The 19,829-nt window shown below is 37.7% G+C and overlaps 2 protein-coding genes across 15 annotated transcripts in view; one reads left to right on the top strand and one right to left on the bottom strand.

The window, feature by feature from the left end:
- rc3h1b (ring finger and CCCH-type domains 1b) overlaps window positions 1-16,474 on the top strand; it is a 24,667-nt gene extending 8,193 nt beyond the window's left edge. For 3 of the 9 annotated variants that reach the window (XM_042717898.1, XM_042717896.1, XM_042717897.1), the window contains exons 8-19: window positions 780-1,011; window positions 1,094-1,321; window positions 1,520-1,719; window positions 4,726-5,141; window positions 8,004-8,165; window positions 8,259-8,405; window positions 8,507-8,726; window positions 11,269-11,359; window positions 11,600-11,690; window positions 11,785-11,952; window positions 12,046-12,140; window positions 12,736-16,474. In XM_042717898.1, the coding sequence (XP_042573832.1) occupies window positions 780-1,011; window positions 1,094-1,321; window positions 1,520-1,719; window positions 4,726-5,141; window positions 8,004-8,165; window positions 8,259-8,405; window positions 8,507-8,726; window positions 11,269-11,359; window positions 11,600-11,690; window positions 11,785-11,952; window positions 12,046-12,140; window positions 12,736-12,898 (2,213 nt within the window). In that variant the 3' untranslated portion in view covers window positions 12,899-16,474. The remainder of the gene's footprint in view (window positions 1-779; window positions 1,012-1,093; window positions 1,322-1,519; window positions 1,720-4,725; window positions 5,142-8,003; window positions 8,166-8,258; window positions 8,406-8,506; window positions 8,727-11,268; window positions 11,360-11,599; window positions 11,691-11,784; window positions 11,953-12,045; window positions 12,141-12,735) is intronic. The other 6 variants (XR_006153964.1, XM_042717902.1, XM_042717899.1 and 3 more) reach the window with 6 other exon arrangements.
- zgc:110366 (uncharacterized protein LOC550476 homolog) lies at window positions 15,700-19,829 on the bottom strand. 6 transcript variants are annotated; one of them, XR_006153966.1, is made up of 8 exons: window positions 19,626-19,829; window positions 19,247-19,495; window positions 19,075-19,176; window positions 18,907-18,998; window positions 18,167-18,349; window positions 17,760-17,823; window positions 17,270-17,394; window positions 15,700-17,057 (listed from the first exon to the last, which is right to left on the bottom strand). XR_006153966.1 is itself a non-coding variant. In XM_042717906.1 (8 exons), exons 1-7 carry the CDS (start codon window positions 19,696-19,698, stop codon window positions 17,299-17,301), a joined length of 855 nt encoding a protein of 284 aa, XP_042573840.1. In that variant the 5' UTR covers window positions 19,699-19,829; the 3' UTR covers window positions 15,700-17,057; window positions 17,270-17,298. The 6 variants fall into 6 exon arrangements, 3 of the variants coding, with proteins under 3 accessions (XP_042573840.1, XP_042573839.1, XP_042573841.1); XM_042717906.1 differs by having other exon boundaries at window positions 17,764-17,823; XR_006153968.1 differs by lacking the exon at window positions 17,270-17,394 and adding an exon at window positions 17,932-17,955 and having other exon boundaries at window positions 16,998-17,057; window positions 17,764-17,823.

Genomic DNA, 19,829 nt, shown 5'->3' with positions numbered 1-19,829 from the left:
GTCATGCGCATCTAGTCAGTAAATCTGGTTCTGTGATTACCGCTAAATCGCCATCAGCTGCTTTCAGATGGAGCGGCATTTAATAGACAGAGCCGTAGATCACTGACAAGCTACGCAATATCGCGTTCATTATCGCAGATGATCTACGGCTCTGTCTATTAAATGCCGCTCCATTTGAAAGCAGGTGATGGCGATTTAGCGGTAATCACGGAACCAGATTTACTGACTAGATGCGCATGACCATATCGTTAGATATATCGCCCAGTCCTATGAGCATCTGAGAAACTGAATTAAAGCTTAGCAGTATGACAGAATATGTAGTGACAGTGAAAACATTTATTTAAAGAATTGAAAAAATGTATCATGATTTCTGCATGGATGCTTTAAGAAGGATTATGTGACACTTGAGATTGGAGAAATTACTGTGGAAAATGTATATGCTAATTGCCATCACAGGAATGAATTTACATTTTTTAATAGTTTACAGTAGAAGGCAGTTTTTTATTGTAGAATATTAAACAATATTATTGTTTTTACTGTATATTGGACTTCTTTAAAAAACATAAAAAATGCAATAATATTAAAGATGTAGAATATGTGCAATGCTTTTAGATTGAATTTAACAATAACTATATTCTGACATATACTTTGAAAATAAATTTGTATGAATTTACTCCTACTGTAATTTAAGGTTTAAGGTCATGGCAGCTACCCCTAGAGTGAATTAGTAACATGCTTCTGTTCTGTGATCAGTTTTGCTTTGATTCATCTTTGTTCAGATGCTCCTCCTCCTACCTGGGAGCAGCTGGAGAAGGGGCTGGTGGCAGTAAAGACGGTGGTGCACGGCCTAGTGGACTTCATTCAGAACCACAGCAAGAAGGGTGCCGACACGCAGCAGCCACCACAGCACAGCAAATACAAGACGTACATGTGCAGAGACATGAAGCAGAAAGGAGGCTGTCCCAGAGGAGCCAGCTGTACCTTCGCCCATTCTCAGGAGGAGCTGGAAAAGTGAGTGCCGTTGCATGTCTGGTTAGTGTTAAACCACAAACTTGTTAAATAGTCAGAATCTCATTTGGTATTCACTCTGCAGGTACCGTAAAATGAACAAACGTCTTGCTGCACGAGTGCCCTGCACCCCTGGCCTGCTGCCTGAGGACGTGGTCACGCTGGAGCCTGGGCGAAAGGCCTCTATGCATACCAACGGGGGCCCTCTTCCCCAGCTCATCCCCAGAGGCACAGACCCCTCCACATATGACCTCTTACTCAAGCCCAAGATGGACGCCACTAGCCTGAGTGCTCCTGGGTCGCCACCTGACTCGTAAGCCTTTGTTTCTCAGTTTGACCTCTTGTTCCCTGCTTTTCTGTCATGACTGCAGTATCTGAATTCTTTAGACTGCAAGAGCAACAGCAAAAGTGCTGAGATAGTGAGAAGTTGTGCTTAGTAGTAGGTTTGGATTTAACAGGAAGGAACAACATGTTACCACTGAATCATTTCTTCCTCTTGTTTCTCTTTAAGTTTGGATAAATGTAGCTTGGCCCTGACACCCCACCCTGTGCCTCACCCCAGGGCGGAGCACTTACCCATGCCCAAGCAGGTGCCAGTGATGCCCAGAGGTGCGCCACAGATGTATCCACAACAGCAGCCCCAGCTTTTCTATTCAGAGCCCGCCAGACCTCCTCCCTCAGGATCTCAGTATGATGCTCAGTACCCAACAGGTGAGTGGATTTGCTCAAATGGGTGGTTGTCTCAACAGATTATTAAGTCCTCTGCTCTCAAGTTTCTTGGATCTATTTAATGCCAGTGTTGTTTCTCAGAGTTTCACACAAAATTGATATTTAAAGTTTTCATTTAAAACTGTGTCCAGGTCATTACAAAAAAGATTTAAAGAAGAATTCTGGGTACGGCTGACCAACAAATTGAAATAAACTAGGCTAATTTGTTAACATGAAGCTACAAGGATGTATGTGCTAAATAATTAACCTGAATGTCTCAGTTGATAATTGTCTTAAGCCCTATTTGGACAGGATTAGTTTTACATGGAGTAATTTTTACAAGAGGTTCTCAGTGATTTTAGTCCTGTCCAAATGTACCATCTCAGTAATCATTACGGACGATGTCAGTAAAGATAACAGTGACTCTTTCCTTCTGTAAAAAGGTCCTGGAAGAATTACCTCTGTAAATATGTACATAAATATTCCGCAATTTCCTATTTAAAAGTAGGAGTATATTTCCACGCTTGAAGAAGCATTCAGTTACATTTTAAGTCTGTGGCTAACCTTGAATGTTTTCTGCATATGACAGTGCCAGCGGTGTAGTGGAGGGTATACGCAGGCATACGGCGTAAACACACTTCTTTATCAGTCGGCTTTGCATTCATTAGGCAAAATCATGACAGTCCACTACATGAATAGCTAATCCAATCCAGGCATGTAAAAAACAAACAAAAAAAACTATTCTCTAAAAACATCCAGTAAAGACAGTGATGTGGTCAGGACCATGGCGCCAGCTTCCTTTGAAATATGTTTGATGATTGTGCCCGCTCTGTCCCTGACCCTAGACAGAGTGGTAAAGTGGTAAAATAAGTTAATTATTGATTACTAATTTGAATCTGTTCATTAGAACGAAGTGGTAAAATAAGTTAATTATTGATTACTAATTTGAATCTGTTCATTAGAACAAAACCAATATCTTAAAAACCGGTAAACTCCAGTAAACTTTTCAGTCCAAGGATCCAGTAAACGAATACATACATTAAGTTCAAAACAGCTCTAATACAGAGAAAACCCAACCGATTTTATCAGAGATTGTGGAGAGTCAGTAAATTAATATTTTCAGCGTGTATTTGGTTTAAAAGAGTGTTGTACTGGATAGTGACTGAAGGTGTTTTTGATTATGCACTGGTCTAAATATTCTGAATGGATCCGTATAGTAGCATGCACAGTAAGGTCAAGACTGCAGGTTTATTGTTCGTTTGGCGTCTCTCTGTGGTCCTGTTTGAAATCGCAGCTTGACTGGTGCTTATTTATATTAAAAAGGTGGTGGGGATGGGGGGAGGGGGGATCAATTCTGGATAAATTAGTAGTCACAATTTTTCTTTCTTTTTTTTTTTTTCAAATGGATATCATATTAAGATTATACCCACTTCTCCAGGCACCACTACACCACTGGACAATGCATACCATTCAGATCAAAAAGAAGGTTGAAAGCACTTGTTAGAGGCATGGAACTTCTGTTAGCTTTAGCTAATAAGTACCTATTGCTAACAGAATCCAATCATAATTTAATTAAAGTAATAAATCGATCGTTGTAGTATGCACAAATGACTACAGGGAGGTGACGGCGGTGCATAAATCGAGTTACTCCTCCCGCTTCTGGTAGTTTTACTGAGATTTCTTATCCCGTGCGAATTGGCCATTAATATTACAGACGTGTTAAATTAATATTACTCCATCTACCCTTGTGAAGCTAATCCGGTCCAAATAGGGCTTTAGTTTGAAGTTTACAAAAGTTTAGTTGTATATTTCTGTTGAGAGGAATTAGGCCTATTTTTAGTTTTCAGTTTAATTGCACATTTATTGTTTGTATAAACAGATAAATCAATAAAATGCTAAAAACTCAAATGTGAGTTCAGGCATCATATGGATATTCATTTAAAAATAGTTCACCCAGAAAAAAGAAGTTGCTGTTAATTTACTCAGCCTCAGGACATTCAAGATGTAGGGGACTTTTTTCTTCAGTAGAACAGTAAAGATTTTTAGCTGAAAGGCCTTTATTGACTCATAAAATGCAAGTCTGTGGCTACTGTCACTTTGAGAGTCAAAAAAGCTTATCAAGCAACACAAAATTTATACCTGTGGCTCCTGACGATATATTGAGGTCTTATGAAGCAAAACAATCAGTCTGTGCAAGAAACTGCTGTAATTATTTACAACATTTTTACCTGTAATCTATAGTCTCAGCCAGAGTGATGTTTGGTTTATGAATGAATCATTCTTTTGAAGATGCTTTTGTTAGTGAACTAGATAAACCATTTGGAATGAACTGTCTGAAACTGTTTGTGGCTTGAGCAAGATTGCATTTATTTGTGTTATTAAATTATTTTTAAAAATTAACGTTAAGTGAGCAATGAGCATTAGATGGTGACAAAGGTAGTATAAAAAAATTGCAGAAATAAGATTTAACAATTACACGTACAACATCAGCCAATAATAAACAAGACCAAAAAAACTGGCGTGATTCCAAATTATTGTGCATAATGACTAGAAATGTATGTCATTTATCTGTGCAAATTTCTGTTTCTGTCACCTGCTTTTCACAGAGATGACAGGCCATTTCAACAGTATTTAAATGTTTTCAAACAGCTGTTCAGTTTCTTGTATTTGCTATGATGTTTATCAAGCAAGACCAAATACAAGAGTACAAGGACAAGAGAGCTGTTTCTGTATTCAGTTGTCTGGTCTATAGACTGTCCATGAGCGCCATCAAGTCATAGTTTTAAGGAACAGCAGCAAAACTGTGCATGTTACCAAGGGCAAATCTTATGAATTGGCAAATTTTCTTTTGCAGTGTGAAAGCATGCTAACTCACGATGGTCTAAATCGATGTTTTGTCAGTTGTTAATTCAAATCAAAATGTTTATTGCACAAAAATGTTTAACTAAATATTAGTCTTGGCATGTCATAATGCTCATAACCTTTTTTTTTTTTTTTTTTTTTTTTCAGGTAACCCCTACCAGTACCAACCTCCGCAGTATGTCCCTTCCCGCTACATCCGGAATCCGCCTCCAGGAGAGCCACCTTACCCAGAGCCCTACCCGGGATACGGCCCAGATCGCCAATATTCGAGCCACCACTCTGGTCCCCATTTCTCAGCCCACACATACGCACAGCCCTCACATTACAGTCGCAGACACGGACACTATCCCGCACCACCACCTCCGTTTGCCCAGACCAGAGATGACTTGGTCAGGATGAGCCCGGTTCCTTTGGACGTTCCCCCGGGCGCTATGCCTCAACCTCCAGCAGGGCCTGCAGGTTCTCTGTACCACTCCCAGGAACCGTCATCCAGAGACAGATACCCACCGGACGGGTACTACACAGCTGGACCGCACCCCAGCCAAATGAGGTCCCACATAGGAGTAAGTTCTGTTCTTGTCTGTTCGCTTTTGGGATTATAAACCCTAGTTCCACTTGTTTGATATGCATGCCTATAAACATTTGTTGTTTAAAAATAAGGTTTGTTAATGAACATGATTTTAGTATTTTGTTTAGTATAATATTTATTGCTATTTTTCTTAGACATTATGACTATATAATTACACTTTTATTATAATTATGACCATAAATAATACAAAAAGTATAACTTAAACTTATTTTTACAGCTCCCAGGAAAACAATATAATAACATACATCTTTATTATGTGTGTGTGGAATAATTAAGATAATTAAAAACATTTTTTTTAAAAATCAGTCCCAATGTCTGAATTATGGACATGTGATGCTTAAGAACCGGTCTAATGAGTCTTTATGAAACCCTTATTAAATCATATGTTCTAAAGGGTTTCATAAAGACTCATTGTCTTTATGAAACCCTTTAGAACATATGATTTAATTTTATGAATCAGACTCTGTGATGTCAGTGCATTTTTCAAAGCGATACTGTGTTCACAAATGAATCCCTAATTGAACCACAAAGTTTTTGGTTGTAGCCAATTCAAAATGAAACGTGCTTTGCTTTGATTGTATATTTTAGATTAGCAAGACTTTTATTAGTCTATCTACTGACTGGTTGTTCATTTCATGTTATGAATGAGTAATAGTACTCTTATACATTCAAATACTTTACAGAAAATATGAACTAATTTATTTCTTGATCTTTATAGAATGATTCTGCAATTTGTTCTTCTCCTAGATGGTTAATTTTAGGGGTAAAATGGTTAATTTAATTTTATTTTTTTCATGGAATTGTTAATGTTAATGCATTAACTTAAAATGAACTAACAGTGAGAGATTCATTTGTTACAATATTGTCTAATTTTCATTAACATTAGTTACAACTGTTCATTTTTAGTTCACGTCAGCTCAGGTCCTTTGAATAATGTTAGCGATATAAATTTTAATTCTAGTAATGAAGTAGTAAATGTTGAAGTTAACATTTCATGACAATACTAAAATGAAAAAATGCTTTAGAATTATTTTTCATTGTTAGTTTGTTTTAACTAATCTTAACATATGTGACCTGTGCTGGCAAAATGAGCTACGGACAAAAATGTTGCATTTGACTTTTACACAAAAATGAGTTCATTAAGCCCTGGTCTAGCTATTCCAGTGCTCCAAATAGTAATTAAACATCTAAAATTATCTTTATTTGTACATTTTCTGAGAGGAGTACCTTTTCTCCATTTGCTTCTCATGCTGATTAACATCTGAAGTGTGTACATAAAGGCGCTTCTGGCAGCGCACGATCCCGATAAAAAATACACATACACAGAATTACAGTATTTAAGTCTTCATACAAACATAATCAGTTATGTCTTAAGTGAACGTCTGGGAAACTGTTGGGGAAAAACATCGGATGTGTAACATTATATTAGATCTGTGCATTACAGTAGGTCTTAATATATAGGCCATCTGTTGCGTTAATGTTAATCTAACAATAAAAAAAGGGAATCACTCGCTGTTCTTGATTGAACTGCTTTTGTGTTTTTAATAATCAGTTTATTTGTAATGAACACATGAAGTTGATTTTTAAATTTGATTGTTTTTCTTACTTGAATGCTTTTGTTTAGATGTAAAATGAAGAAAGTACTACATCTGTTCTTATTTATAACAACAAAGGTAAAATTAAAAAAAGCTATATTGTATGGATGCATGTTATTGGATTTTTGTCGATATCCGATATGCCGATAATTTTCAACTCATTCTGGCCGATAGCCGATATATAATTATTTAAAATTTTGGTTAGTAACTTATTTGTTCGAATTCAATAAACAATGAAGTTATTTTATAATGACAGTACATTGAAGATTTGAAAATAACTATAAATAAACTATATATTAATCACTGCATTTTTCCCCACAGAAAGATGCAGAAGATTTAACATTTGTAAATAATCTAAAGCAAAAGAATTGTAAAAATTCGGAAAATCTTTTAGAGCTCATAATTTGTTTAAAAAAAATGACATATTACACATTGAATAAATCAGTATATATAAAATTATATAACTGGTGTTATTGTTTTTTTTTTATGTAAGCTATAGCTTCTGACCTTTAAATCAAAACATACTCATGATTTTATGGCATTAATTACTGCTTTATTTAATCAAAAACAGTCTAAATATTATTTGTGTATTTTGCTTTCATTTTATTAATAGTAGCCCCCCTACAGAATTAAAACTCCTTACCGAACAGGCATTAGGACCCGGGGGAGGCTGCCGCTGCATGTGCTATTACTGTTTACTCATTCATACACAGAACGTGTCATTCTGTACATGCATTCTCAGTTTAAATGCAGCATCCAAAACATCGAATCCAACCACCATTCAGGCAAAACTTTTCTTCAAGAATGAGCCACAATGCTGACGTGATCTAATCGCACTGTTGACGTGATCTAATCGCTAGCACACCCTGAGCACATGTGAGTTAATTAATTCCTATTATTGGCGAGACATATCGACATAATTTTTCATATCGGGTCGGTGCCGATATTTACATTTAAAGCCATTATCAGCCGATTCAGATATTGGTCCGATTGATATTGTGCATCCCTACTATATTGTGATTATTAATATAGTAATGATTATTAAGAAAAGAACCGAGCAACATTGCTGGGTTATTTCGAATGTCTAATATGGAAACATGCTTTAAATTTAGACCATTTTAAGAGCCAGTACCTCCCGTTTTTATATCAGGTCACTTGACTTGAGGACTTGTTGCAGCTTAACCAACGGAATCAGTTTATCAGTGTTAGTTCCCCAACCTGATTTATATGTTCTTCCCCAGCAGGACCCGTACAGCCGCTCTCAGCCCAGTCTGGATGACTTGCATCGCAGGCGCAAAGAGCTGCTTGTCCAGCTAGAGGAGAGAAAAGTCATCTCTCCTCCCCCCTTCGCTGCCTCTCCGACTCTCCCTACACACCCGTTCCCCAACGACTACCCTCGGGAGGTGAGTCTTGAACAACATCCTCCTGTCCTTCATGGATCGTGAATATAGTGCTCAACATTGTTGTTTTCATTTTTTAATTCTGATTGCCTGCAGTATTTGGAGGACGGCTCTAAAGCCTTTGGGAGTCGGGAGCCAGACTACACTGGGCAATATTCCCCCTGGTCATGTGACACCATAGGATCATACATTGGCTCCAAGGATGCTAAACCAAAAGATGTCAGTAGTGCTGTGGAGATGATGGCAAGTGATCTGTCTTACACTTTGTGTTCCCACACATCAACTAAGACTATCAAAAACAGAGGTTTTATTTGTTGCTTCCTTCCTGTACTCTCCTGTGACAGAATGCAGAGGGGAAAGTTCTCCGTGAACCTCCACTGGACACTCAGCGGCGCTCTGCGGAAGCCAAAGACGACGATCCCATCATTCCCTTTGGTCCTCTGCCCACTGTGTCTCCTTTTGGTGCCATTTCACGTACCTCTAAAACAGGTTACCAGACCACTGGACCTGTACAGGCCATAGCATCCTCACAGGCCTCGGGCTCCAAACACATGACCATGACAGGTGACTGGACATCTTTATAATACCTAATACTTCTTCAGATATAGGGATGGGAACTGAAAGGTGCTATTAACAATTCTTACTTTTGAGTACATTTGTGATCTGAAGTGTTTTAGTAATCCTGCCTTGATAATATTACATAAGTTCAAAAAAAAAAAACAAACTAGAACCTAGGCCTGGGACGGTATTGAATTTTTCTTACCGTGGTTGAAAAGCAATAAATTCCCGCGGTATTGCGGTAAACCGCGAGGTTACCCTAGCCTTCATATTTTTTGGGGGCGATATCAGATCTGATCGCAATTCACAACAGAGATCTGAAGATAGAGCATCATAAAGACAAACAAACACATTTTTATTTATCGTATTGATCAGTAATAGAGATTAATTTGCATGTTTATTTTCCATATTTTTACCTTCAGATTAGGCTACAGTAGTCGTCATCAAACAATCACTTAAACTATAACGACTTTTGCGCACACAGAGGCTAAGCAATTGAGCATAAGGAACACATTTATTTAACATTATTATTTCACATTTAGAATAAGAACATTTAGAACAGAAATTATGTCTGAAAAAAAAGTGCTGGCAAAACGAGGAAAAAAAGTGCTGGCAAAACGAAAGGCGCTATGGTTTACATCCCAGCCTTCATATTTTTTGCTAGAAAAACTAGCATGTTCAGTTTAAGGGAGGCCCTGAAAGACGTAACGACGTTACCTGCAGCACTGAACACACGTTCTGAGGGAATGCTTGTAGCGCAAATGGTCATATATTTTCGGGCTAGCAGAGGGAATCGGACACTATTGTCCCGCCACCAGACAAGAGGGTCTGCGTGGGAATCCAGGGCTTCCTCCTGCAAATACCTTCTGATCTCTGTGTCTACACGAATTCTATTGGGGGTCGGAGTAGATGTTTTTTCTTGTTTTTTTTCCCCAAGTAAGTCAGCCAGATTCGTTTTTTTTAATACTTATATAATATATGATTTATATTTTATATTACATATTTGTACATGTTTAGCTATATTAATATTTATATAGATATTACGTGTGCGCTTTTTTGTCTGGTCAATGAAGGCTATTTAACGAAGGCATATAGAGTAATATAAATATGTAGACATATAGGCTAAATTAATATAAATATTTAAAAATCTATAATATATATAAATATTATTTATATTATATATTTTTACATATTTATATTTATTTAGCCTATGTCTCGTATGCGCTTTGGTCTCAGTGTGGTTCAAGGCTATAATTTAACGAATGCTATTTAATTTAACAAAGTGTCGCTGCTCACAATATAGTTGTTGTTTTTTACTTATAAATAAGATAAATATAAATAATATTTATAAATAAGATAAATATAAATAATATTTAAAAGTTAAAAAAAAACAATGACGGTATTGTGAGCAGCGACACTTTGTTAAATTAAATAGCATTCGTTAAATTATAGCCTTGAACCACACTGAGACCAAAGCGCACACGAGATATAGGCTAAGTTAATATAAATATGTAAAAATATATAATATAAATAATATTTATATATATTATAGATCTTTAAATATTTATATTAATTTAGCCTATATGTCTACATATTTATATATTATACATATAAATGCCATGTTTCGATGGAATAGTAAATTAAATGCGCAATTGTCGGCTGCGCAACCACGTGAGAGAATTGTGTTAAGCAGAATAAGCACGTGCAATTAAAAACTGAGGTCCTGCTTTTTTGGCTTTCTCATGAGTCATCCGCCTGTATTTTATGCTTTAGTAAACTGAAATGAAATTCAATATATAGGCTACAAGACATTACACAGGTAGGCCTAATAGTCAATACAAATGGAATGCTAGCCTATTAGAGGTGCATAGATAAATTTTTTAATCTAGATTAATCTCACTGTAATCTTGGAATTAATCTAGATTAAAATGGCTCATTTGACTTCTGCCGAAGGCAATCAGATGTGCAGGCCAATGTTTTTTTTTTTTTTTGTTGCGGTGATGACGGTTACAGGTTAAGACAAGAGTTAATAATCACAAGAAAGAAATACAAACTAGAACCATAAAAACATTATCAATAAATGTTTTAGTAATTCTGCCTTGATAAGAGTGCATAAGTTCAAGCAAGAAATACAAACTAGAACCATAAAAACATTTTTGTTTTATGAAATAAAATATTAAGACAACTTTTTTTTTAAGCTAGCCAAGGCAACAGATTTCTGAAATAAATAAAACTAAATACAACTAATAAATAAGAATTGATAAATACTATATACAAATACCATGACACTGAATCTGAGTGTATGCTGCTGATTCAAGGTGCAGTTATATTTACAGTTTTTTTCTGCAGTTCTTTTTGTGGGCAAAATCCTGTCATTTCAAAAAGAAACCATGTGTTTAGGAATTTTGGGTGAAAGATTTCCACGCGTAGAATTTGCAACAAGATTTTACAACGTTGCCCACTCTTTTTTGGTAGAAATTTTGCTACGTTTAGACTTTCAACAGTTGGGGAAATGTTTTGTTTTTGGTAAATTGTGTTTTCCTCACAGCAGACTATCCGTATGGAAACCACAGCGGATGGGGTGGAGCATCGTACCCTCAGCACCAGAGCATCAACTCTCAGGGACACTTCAGCGAGCGGTACTTAACATTTCCTGTTGCACTTCCACACCAGTGTTCATCTCACCAATGAAATGACTAACAAAAATGTTTGAGAATGCTGTTTTTTTTTTATTATTATTATAAAAGATACATCATGACGATACTAGATTTTTTTAATTAAAACACAATATTGGATCAGATACCCCATAATAAGGTTTAGGTAATGTATGATTTAATTTCTGAGAATACAAAACATGATTACTTCCTGTGTTTTGTCAGTCTGCCCGTGTCTGCCCCTGACCGCGAGCAGCTCAAGATTGAGCTCCAGCAAGTCAACCAACAGATCAGTCAGCAAACCCGCGGCATGGAGGTGTGTTTGAAATCTCCATCCAAATTCACGACTCACAATGCATGGCCTTGTCTATATTCAGTAATATTAATAAACATCTCGCATGCACACACAGGCTGCCAGTAACTCTATGCTCTTGCAGAGGGAGGCGTGTGCGCTGGTGTCTCAGCCCGCGGCTGGAGTGAAGTGGTCTTCAGGTGGCACTGTGTCCAGTGAGCAGCTCAGCCTGGAGCTTGATCATGTAGAGCTGGAGATCAAGAAGAGAACCCGTGAAATCGCCATGGTGAGTGAAACCAGAGACTCCTTGGCCAGGACCAGATTTTATTTCTTCTCATATGAACGGTCTAAGCTCATTGAACCTGTTTCCATGATTGAAGAGAATCAGGTGGCCCATGAATACAAGCTGAAGGCCACTGAGAATGGGCAGCCTGACCGTAAAGTCCAGCTGGAGGAACTCTCTTTAGCATTGGGGTGAGTGAAGAGACTTTGTTACTAGCTTTTTAAGAGGCCATTGACACAATGGTTTTGCATTTTATTCCGCTTCTTTTTCCTTGTTTTTCTATATAAACATGCACTAGACCAGGGGTGTCCAAACCTGCTACTGTAAAAATTAAACACACCTGAACCGGCTATTCAGAGTCTTCTGACAGACTAGAAACCGAGAGTGTCTCAGTCTGCTCCTTAGTTCAGCATTCAGGGAACTGATCAGGGAGTCGCCCGTTTTAAGGGGCTGTCTGATGCTGAAATGTTCACTCCCTAAAAAAAAATCCCACAATGCACTGCCAAAACCCATAGAGCATCTATGCTCCCTTGCAGGAAATTACATCACATTTCTGATGCATTAAACCTAAAATGCACAAGCCATCTCAATAAATCTGACATGCAATAGAAGATTTTAAAAAGCAGAAAAAGGCTCAGCGGTCTATACCCTCAGGCTACCATCCCTAAAACGGCCTCTTTTGTTGTCTGTTCTCATGTTGCTCTGTTAGCCAGTAGGCATGTTTGAATAATGTTTGCACAAATACACTCATTCTCTCTTTGTCTGTTCTCCTCTTCTCTCTATCAGTGAGGTGTCTAATGGATCCAGTGGCATGAAGCCAGCCAGTAGTATGGGAGGATCTATGCTGTCGCTTACCAATAAGACGTCTTCTCTCACCCTCTGCTCCGCCGACCAAGCAGCGAGTAGCTCAGACCTTCAAAAGAATGGTGTTGTTCACTCTTGCTCTTAAGAGTGTATTCACACACGCGCGCACACACACACACACACACACACACACACACACACACACAACTTCTCCAGAGATCAATATTCCTTCTCAGAGGGCTTTGAAATTGATCTCTTGACTAATTCGACCAGTTTTTTTAAATATTCAGACCGAGTTGAAATGAGGGACACGCATTCACACACACACACACACGCATACACACACCTGCATGCTGCTAAATGCATGCACGACACAAATTTCTCTGTTGTTTTATTTAGAAAAATGAGCAGTATCTGCCGTGATATACATTTTCTTTCTTTTTGTTCTGTGAATGAGCTCTTTGTTTTAATGACTTCTCATCGCCTGGAAACCAGGGCATCTGAATAATGCTAACTCTGTTGTTTTCCCTATATATCAAGAAAGAACAGTCAACCCAAAGCTAGCACAGACAGGACGACGCAAACCAGTGAAATCAAAACGAGATTCGAGCGCACTATTTTTAGCATCGGGGCTAGTTGCTGATTGTGCGGTCGGGGCCCTGTGGAAACGTTCAACTCCCTGGATCTCTGCGGCCTTGAATATGATCTGACTCACCAGGTTTAAAGTAGCATGGAGAACCTTTTATGAATCCATTTTTATGGACCGTTAACACGGGTCTCCCCACATGACGCTCGACCGTGGCAGTGTATCGCTGTAAGGCAGTTCGATCAAGCTCTGGATGACACAAGGGGGAAGAGAGAGATATCTATATATATAATCAGTTGTTAGGTTTTGTTTAATTTATGGTTTGGCTATATAACTGTTAAGGAATTTGTAAATGTTTGGCAACATGTGTCTAAAGCGTTCTGTTTTATAGAATGCAAACACTTTTTTCCATGTTTTCCATGAGTGTGTGCTTTTTAGTAGAAGAGGTGCAACACTTCGCTTCCCTTGTGTTCTTCAGAGCTCTGTGGTCGGGATGAGTTTTGTTTCTCCCAGCACCGCAGTCGTTTCGTAAGATTACAGCCTATTAGGAAATTATTTCATCCATTTTCCCTAACTTCTGTGAAGTTGCATATTTGGATCTCCTGGTCGAGTTTGCATATTCAGGACTCGCCGCTAAATCGCTGCATAGAAGTTCACCAGGGCAGTAGTTCTGCAGGGTTTTGACACTCTGAAAAAAATTGGTAAAGGGATAGTTCAACCAAAAAGGATTCAATTGCCCTCATGATGTTCAAAATGGATATTTTGGGGGGGGGAAACAATTATGGACAATATGGGGGGAGGGTGAACTGTCCCTTTAAATAAAATCCAGAGGGGTGTTCATTATAGATGAGCTATTTAATGTCTCATAGGTTTCCTCTTTATAAACTCAAAATTAGTTTGGAATCAATTCTCCATTTTGAATTTTTACAGAATATTTAATGCAACTCATGAATCCAAGCCTGTTGAGTTTATCCTCCATCAGCCTGCTTTGACTTAAATGTGTTTTTACACACCGTATTCAACGACTGTTTCCGAAAGTGGCCCCGTAAACGAAGAGAACAAGATTATTTGAAGTCTGAAGTCTTCCTATAGTGATGACATTCTTCACGTGTGACATTTTGTTCTAGTCTCTTGAGACCGACTATGATATACAGCTCCAATTTTGGGTGCAACCTCTTAACGTGTAATCTTTTGTGGTTTATGTGCTATAGCCGTGGTGATATAGTTGATTTCTCTTATTACGATGACTTGTAGTCACGGTCATTATTTGATGTTCTTGCTCGTCAAAGAGCACATGCAGCCTTTTCAAGCAGTCGCCGAGATTGAAATCGAGCTGTGCCGACACGCAGAGATGACATCAACCTTACTGTCGAGGTTTAGACTTATCGCATGATGTCCGTCACACTTGCTGAGCAAATTCTCCAGAATGTTGTCTTTCTTCATGCTAAATTGTTACCTCCTCCCTCTCCTCGACGTGGAAATTGAATTCTCGTAGTGTTTTTGTTTCATGCTTTTGAGATCCCATGAACTAGATCTGAGATGTGCTGTGTATGGTTAGCTTAAGATTTAGCTTCTTGCTTCCCTTCTGGTGAATCTGGCCTCTGATTGAATTTGACTTTCTCCTGTGGTTCAAGGCTGCTTTGTAGCCCAATAATTCAAGGGAAATTCATAAAAACACATCCAGGTCACATTTCAGCAAGAAATATAAAGGAAAGAAAATGTGTAGGACCAATAAAGTTTAAGCACATCTTTGTCCCCCCAAATGTTCTTAATTGTCAGTTATGCTCAATGATCAAATTTAAAAAAAATTCTAAATTGAGGAACGTAACACCAGGAGGATATAATGCACTCTGCGAATTCCCTTTAATATTCAAACAGGGGAAAATAAAATAATTGCACACCGCTTAAAATGATGCAGGATACGTTTTAATCTTGACTTTACATCAGTAGAGATGTGAAAGCGGCCATGCATAGTTACACGGCAAGGCTTTTATACGATTTCTGCTTAGCATTCTGAAAAATGAGAATTTTCCTCCTCCCTGCGGTTTTCCAAATTTTCCTGCGCTAACACGCTCCTGCCACCGCTAACATCAGATTTTCTTTGGCTCTTGTTAGGCGCAAGCGCTAGCATGACGAGTGTTCTCTACGATGGGCAAACGTTTAGCCAGTGCTCGGTGTGTTGAGATTTTTTCATTTGGCTTTCAGAGTGCCCAAAGCTGTACTAATGTAAGCATTCTCGAGTGAAGCACTGCCAGGATGCTGCTTTTATTTGAATCTTTGGATTGTATGGGAATGTGCTATCTTGTATTTAATATTTGGCACTTGCTTGGGTGCTGTAGAACTTTTTTTTTGTTTTCCTCTAATGATCAGTGATCTCACTGAGCTAATTACTTCTGCGTGGATTTTTTTGTTTGTTTGTTTTACAACCATCCACACATCGCAATTTATGGGAAACGACTCAGTAAGGCTCATTTACAGTTTTGTGCATGAGGTTATTTTTCCTCAAGTGAGAAATTGCAGGATTATGTGATTTTCTTTGAGAATGGGTCTGTTCCTGATGGATGATATTCATTTCTCTGACTGGATCGTGTCTGTTTTGAGCAGACCTGTTGAATTCATTTAAATGAAACGCAAATTAACTCATTTTCAACCTTATAACACTGTTATGGCTATCTTTTTTTTGCCGGTTTGTTTTATTCCTAACTTTTGGGGAAATGTAATGGCTTTTTTATGATTACTTCCAAGTTGTTATGTAAAATCTCTTAAATTAAGGTACAGGCTCAATTTCAACAAGGAAAGGTTTTATATATAAATATATATATTATACTCCATTAAGGAATGTTTAGAACCATCTTACTCCAATGTGGATGTAGCCATTATTACGCCATTTTATGACTTTGTAAAAGAATTCACTGTGTGAAAATTGGTTTGCATTTTTGTATAATACAATCTGCTTTTTTGTTTGTTTAAAAGGAGAGAGGGAGGTGAAACTGGATGTTAAGAGGACAAGATAAAAAAATAAAATAAAAAATTTAACAGAAACCTGTGATTATTGAGAAGAAAATGTAACTTGTGTACAACAATGATTCTAAATGAGAGGGATGGAATAAACAATATTGGTAACACTGCTATAAAGATGTGTGCTGGCTCCATTTATTTCAGTTTCACCAGCGCAGTTTCTGAGAAACTCAGAACACAAAGAGCAGTTTCTGCTTAAAACAACAATTTGACAGTATAATAGAATACAATTCATAGGGGAAATAAGAACATGCCATTACAGTTAATATAACATCCATTAAATGTCAACTTGATTGTTTACCTGAGGTTCTGTCACTGTTAAGCTTGTCCGTCATGTCTGATGTTTGAAGATATGACGTGTAACTAGCAGTTAGTTTGTACACAAAATTGCTCTCCCTACTAATTGTTACTATTAAGACCATAACAATAACAATATTAGTCTCTCAACACCACTGAATACCAGTTTTCAAAAGGCACAGCACATGTGTGATATCAGCAGCATGCAAATCACTGATTCCCTTGATTACATTTTCTTAAGTAAGCTTTCCTTTCACAGTGAGTTCAGGACCCGTCACTATCCTGGATTTTGGTTGCTAGGTTATCCTTTCCAGATTGGGTAAGTGAGATGAATCAGCTTCTGATTGGTGTGTAAATCTCTTATTCGGTCCATGTCTTCTGCTGTTAGTGTGAATCCAAAAACCTGTGATGTAATTAAGAAGCAGAAAAAAAAAAAAAAAACTTTAACTTAAACGCTGAAACTGGAAGTTTAAAATTGTCTTTGAGATCATCCTTCATACTGTAACCTGTTAGTATCCCGTACATAATTACATCCGGATATAACACCATTTTTGATCATTTTGTTTTAGATCACAAACTAGAGCGACTGAGCCTCTGGTCGCTTTCCAAGCTCACCTGAACAGGTGCTTTTCTTGGAGCTTTGGTCACTCCAAATGAGTTGGGTCCCAGCTCACATGTCTCCCATCATGCAGCAAACTCAGCGCTGCCATGTCTGAATCATCCAAGCTGAACCCAAACACCTGAACAGCACAACATTATGAGTGCAGCTTCAAAAAAGGATGATCTCAAAGAGAAACTAGTGACGGCTTCAATCGTGAAAAAATACAAACTGAAAAAAAGTATTTTAACTAAGAAAAAAAAATAATTATCAGCTAGGTAGACCATAGCTCAGCCTCTGTAAATTGGTAAAAACATTTATATTATTATTAAATTTTAATTTTTTTACTTCACTTACTTTAGTAAGTGGGGAAAATAATTAGTTGTAAATTTTGCAATATATGTAAATTGCATTGTTCAGCTAATTACAGTACGGTTTGATATCATAACATTTTTTATGTTATTTTCTTTTGCATAAAAATTGCAGCTTTAAGATCGAGATACAAACTTACTTGGCAGTTTTCATGGATCCTTTCTGGTTTGGTGGACTTTGGAATTGTGACAACTCCGTTCTGTAATAAAATGTACAACTAAAATAAATGAGTAACGTAACTGCTGCTTCTGATTTATACTTGCTTGACTTTCTAGACAAGAAAAAAAATATCAAGAGCAAAACTCACAGCTGGAAGATGATCTTTGCATTACTGTAATGTGTAACAGACAGGAAGCTTCACAAATATTACGAAACTATACAGTGACTCATAACCACACTTTCATATGAAGAGTAATAGATCTTAAGTTAATAGGAAACAGGCATTTAACATTTGCAGAATGAGGGTGAGTAATTGATTTTCATTTTTGGGTAAACTATCCATATCAACAACTGGTGATGATCTACTGAAATGCAAACTGTACCTGGATACTCCAGCGTATGCATATCTGTGACGCACTGCGGCCGTGTTTCTGGGCGAGCTCCATGACTGATGGATGAGTGAGAGCTTGACCTTTGGCCAAAGGACAGTAGCCTTCAAAAACGATATTCTCCTTCTGGCAATATTCAACCAGCTCCAGTGGCTGCTGGAAGGGATGAAACTCCACCTGCAAGTAAATCAAACACATCGACAAGTTTTCATTTATATATATATATATATATATATATATATATATATATATATATATATATATATATATATATATATATATATACACCCTTCTTTTCTGTAATTCATGTTTTAATTTGGACTAAAAAATAGTTGCTTTATTTGTAGTAATGGCATTGAAAAAGTAACGATTTTAGGGAGTGCAGAAAATAAATGTATTGTTTTGATTTATCATGGCGAATAAAGATCATCATTAAATTGTAAACTGTATAATTCTACCAAACTTTTCAAAATGTCTTGATAAAATTTTGTTAACACTTTAGATTAGGGAACACATTCACTATTAACTAAACATTTTATTACAATCTCAATAAACTCCTAAATTGCTGCTTATTGGTATTAGTTATGTACATGCATGAGTAGGTGTAAGGGATCTAGAATAAGAAAAGGTATTAATAAACAGCCGACATGCTAGTAATATGCATTCTTTATAAGCAAGTAGTTAATAGTAATTACTGTTCTCTAAAATAATTATTCTCAACCATTTTGCCAAACCTGGTTAACATGAGGCACAATTCCAGCACGATCCTTTAACTCGTCTAAGTGGTGTATGAGAAAGTTACTCACTCCAATGGCACGACACAAACCTGCAACACAGGAGAGGGGTCGTTACCTACAAACCATCATTTCTAAATTGTAGAATGAACCTGAAAGAGCGTGAACCTTCATCATAAAGCTCCTCCAGAGCTCTCCACGTCTCTGCTCGAACCTCACGACTGGAGACGCCTGGAACCATGCAGTCCGGCCAGTGCATCAGATAAAGGTCTGCGAAAAGAAATCAGGCACTTTTAGAGCCATAAAACTCTATCTTTGACTTAACAAGTCACACATTTACCTAAATAATCAACCCCCAGCCTGGCACACGAGTCCCGGCAGGCTTGTTTGGTGCTCTGGTAGCCGTAATCTCCAGGCCATAGTTTGGTAGTGAGCCAGAGCTCCTCTCGTGGTACTCCACTATCAACCACAGCTTTCCCCAAAGCCTCTTCACAACCATAACGCTTGGCTGTGTCTATATGCCTTATGCCACACTCCTGTAGAGCACAGAGCACTGCTTCATGACTGTAACCTCCATTGTGAGATGTTCCTGTGGAACAAGAGAAGACAGTAATTAAAACACAGGAACTGTTACACTGTGTATAACTGTAGCAAAAACTGCCATGACAAGCAATGAGTAGAAACACTTGCGAATGTCAGGAATGAGCTTGTTCTCTCACCTAAACCCAGAATGGGAATGTTGCGTCCATTGGACAGCGGTACAGTAGGGCAGCTGCTGGGAACTGTCTCCATATTGCAGTCTGCAGCTCACGTGCTCTTCTGGAGACGCTTATTACATGACACAAACCGACTCGAGGTGTAATCAGTGACGAGAATGGTTAAGGCTAGAAGGGATACCGGATACAGCTGCGGCTACTGGGCAT

This window comes from Cyprinus carpio, chromosome B2 (assembly GCF_018340385.1).
Source record: "Cyprinus carpio isolate SPL01 chromosome B2, ASM1834038v1, whole genome shotgun sequence".
In the NCBI taxonomy this organism is placed as follows: Eukaryota; Metazoa; Chordata; class Actinopteri; order Cypriniformes; family Cyprinidae; genus Cyprinus; species Cyprinus carpio.
Note: the sequence above shows the minus strand (reverse complement) of the source record. Positions and strands in the feature narration are given on the sequence as shown.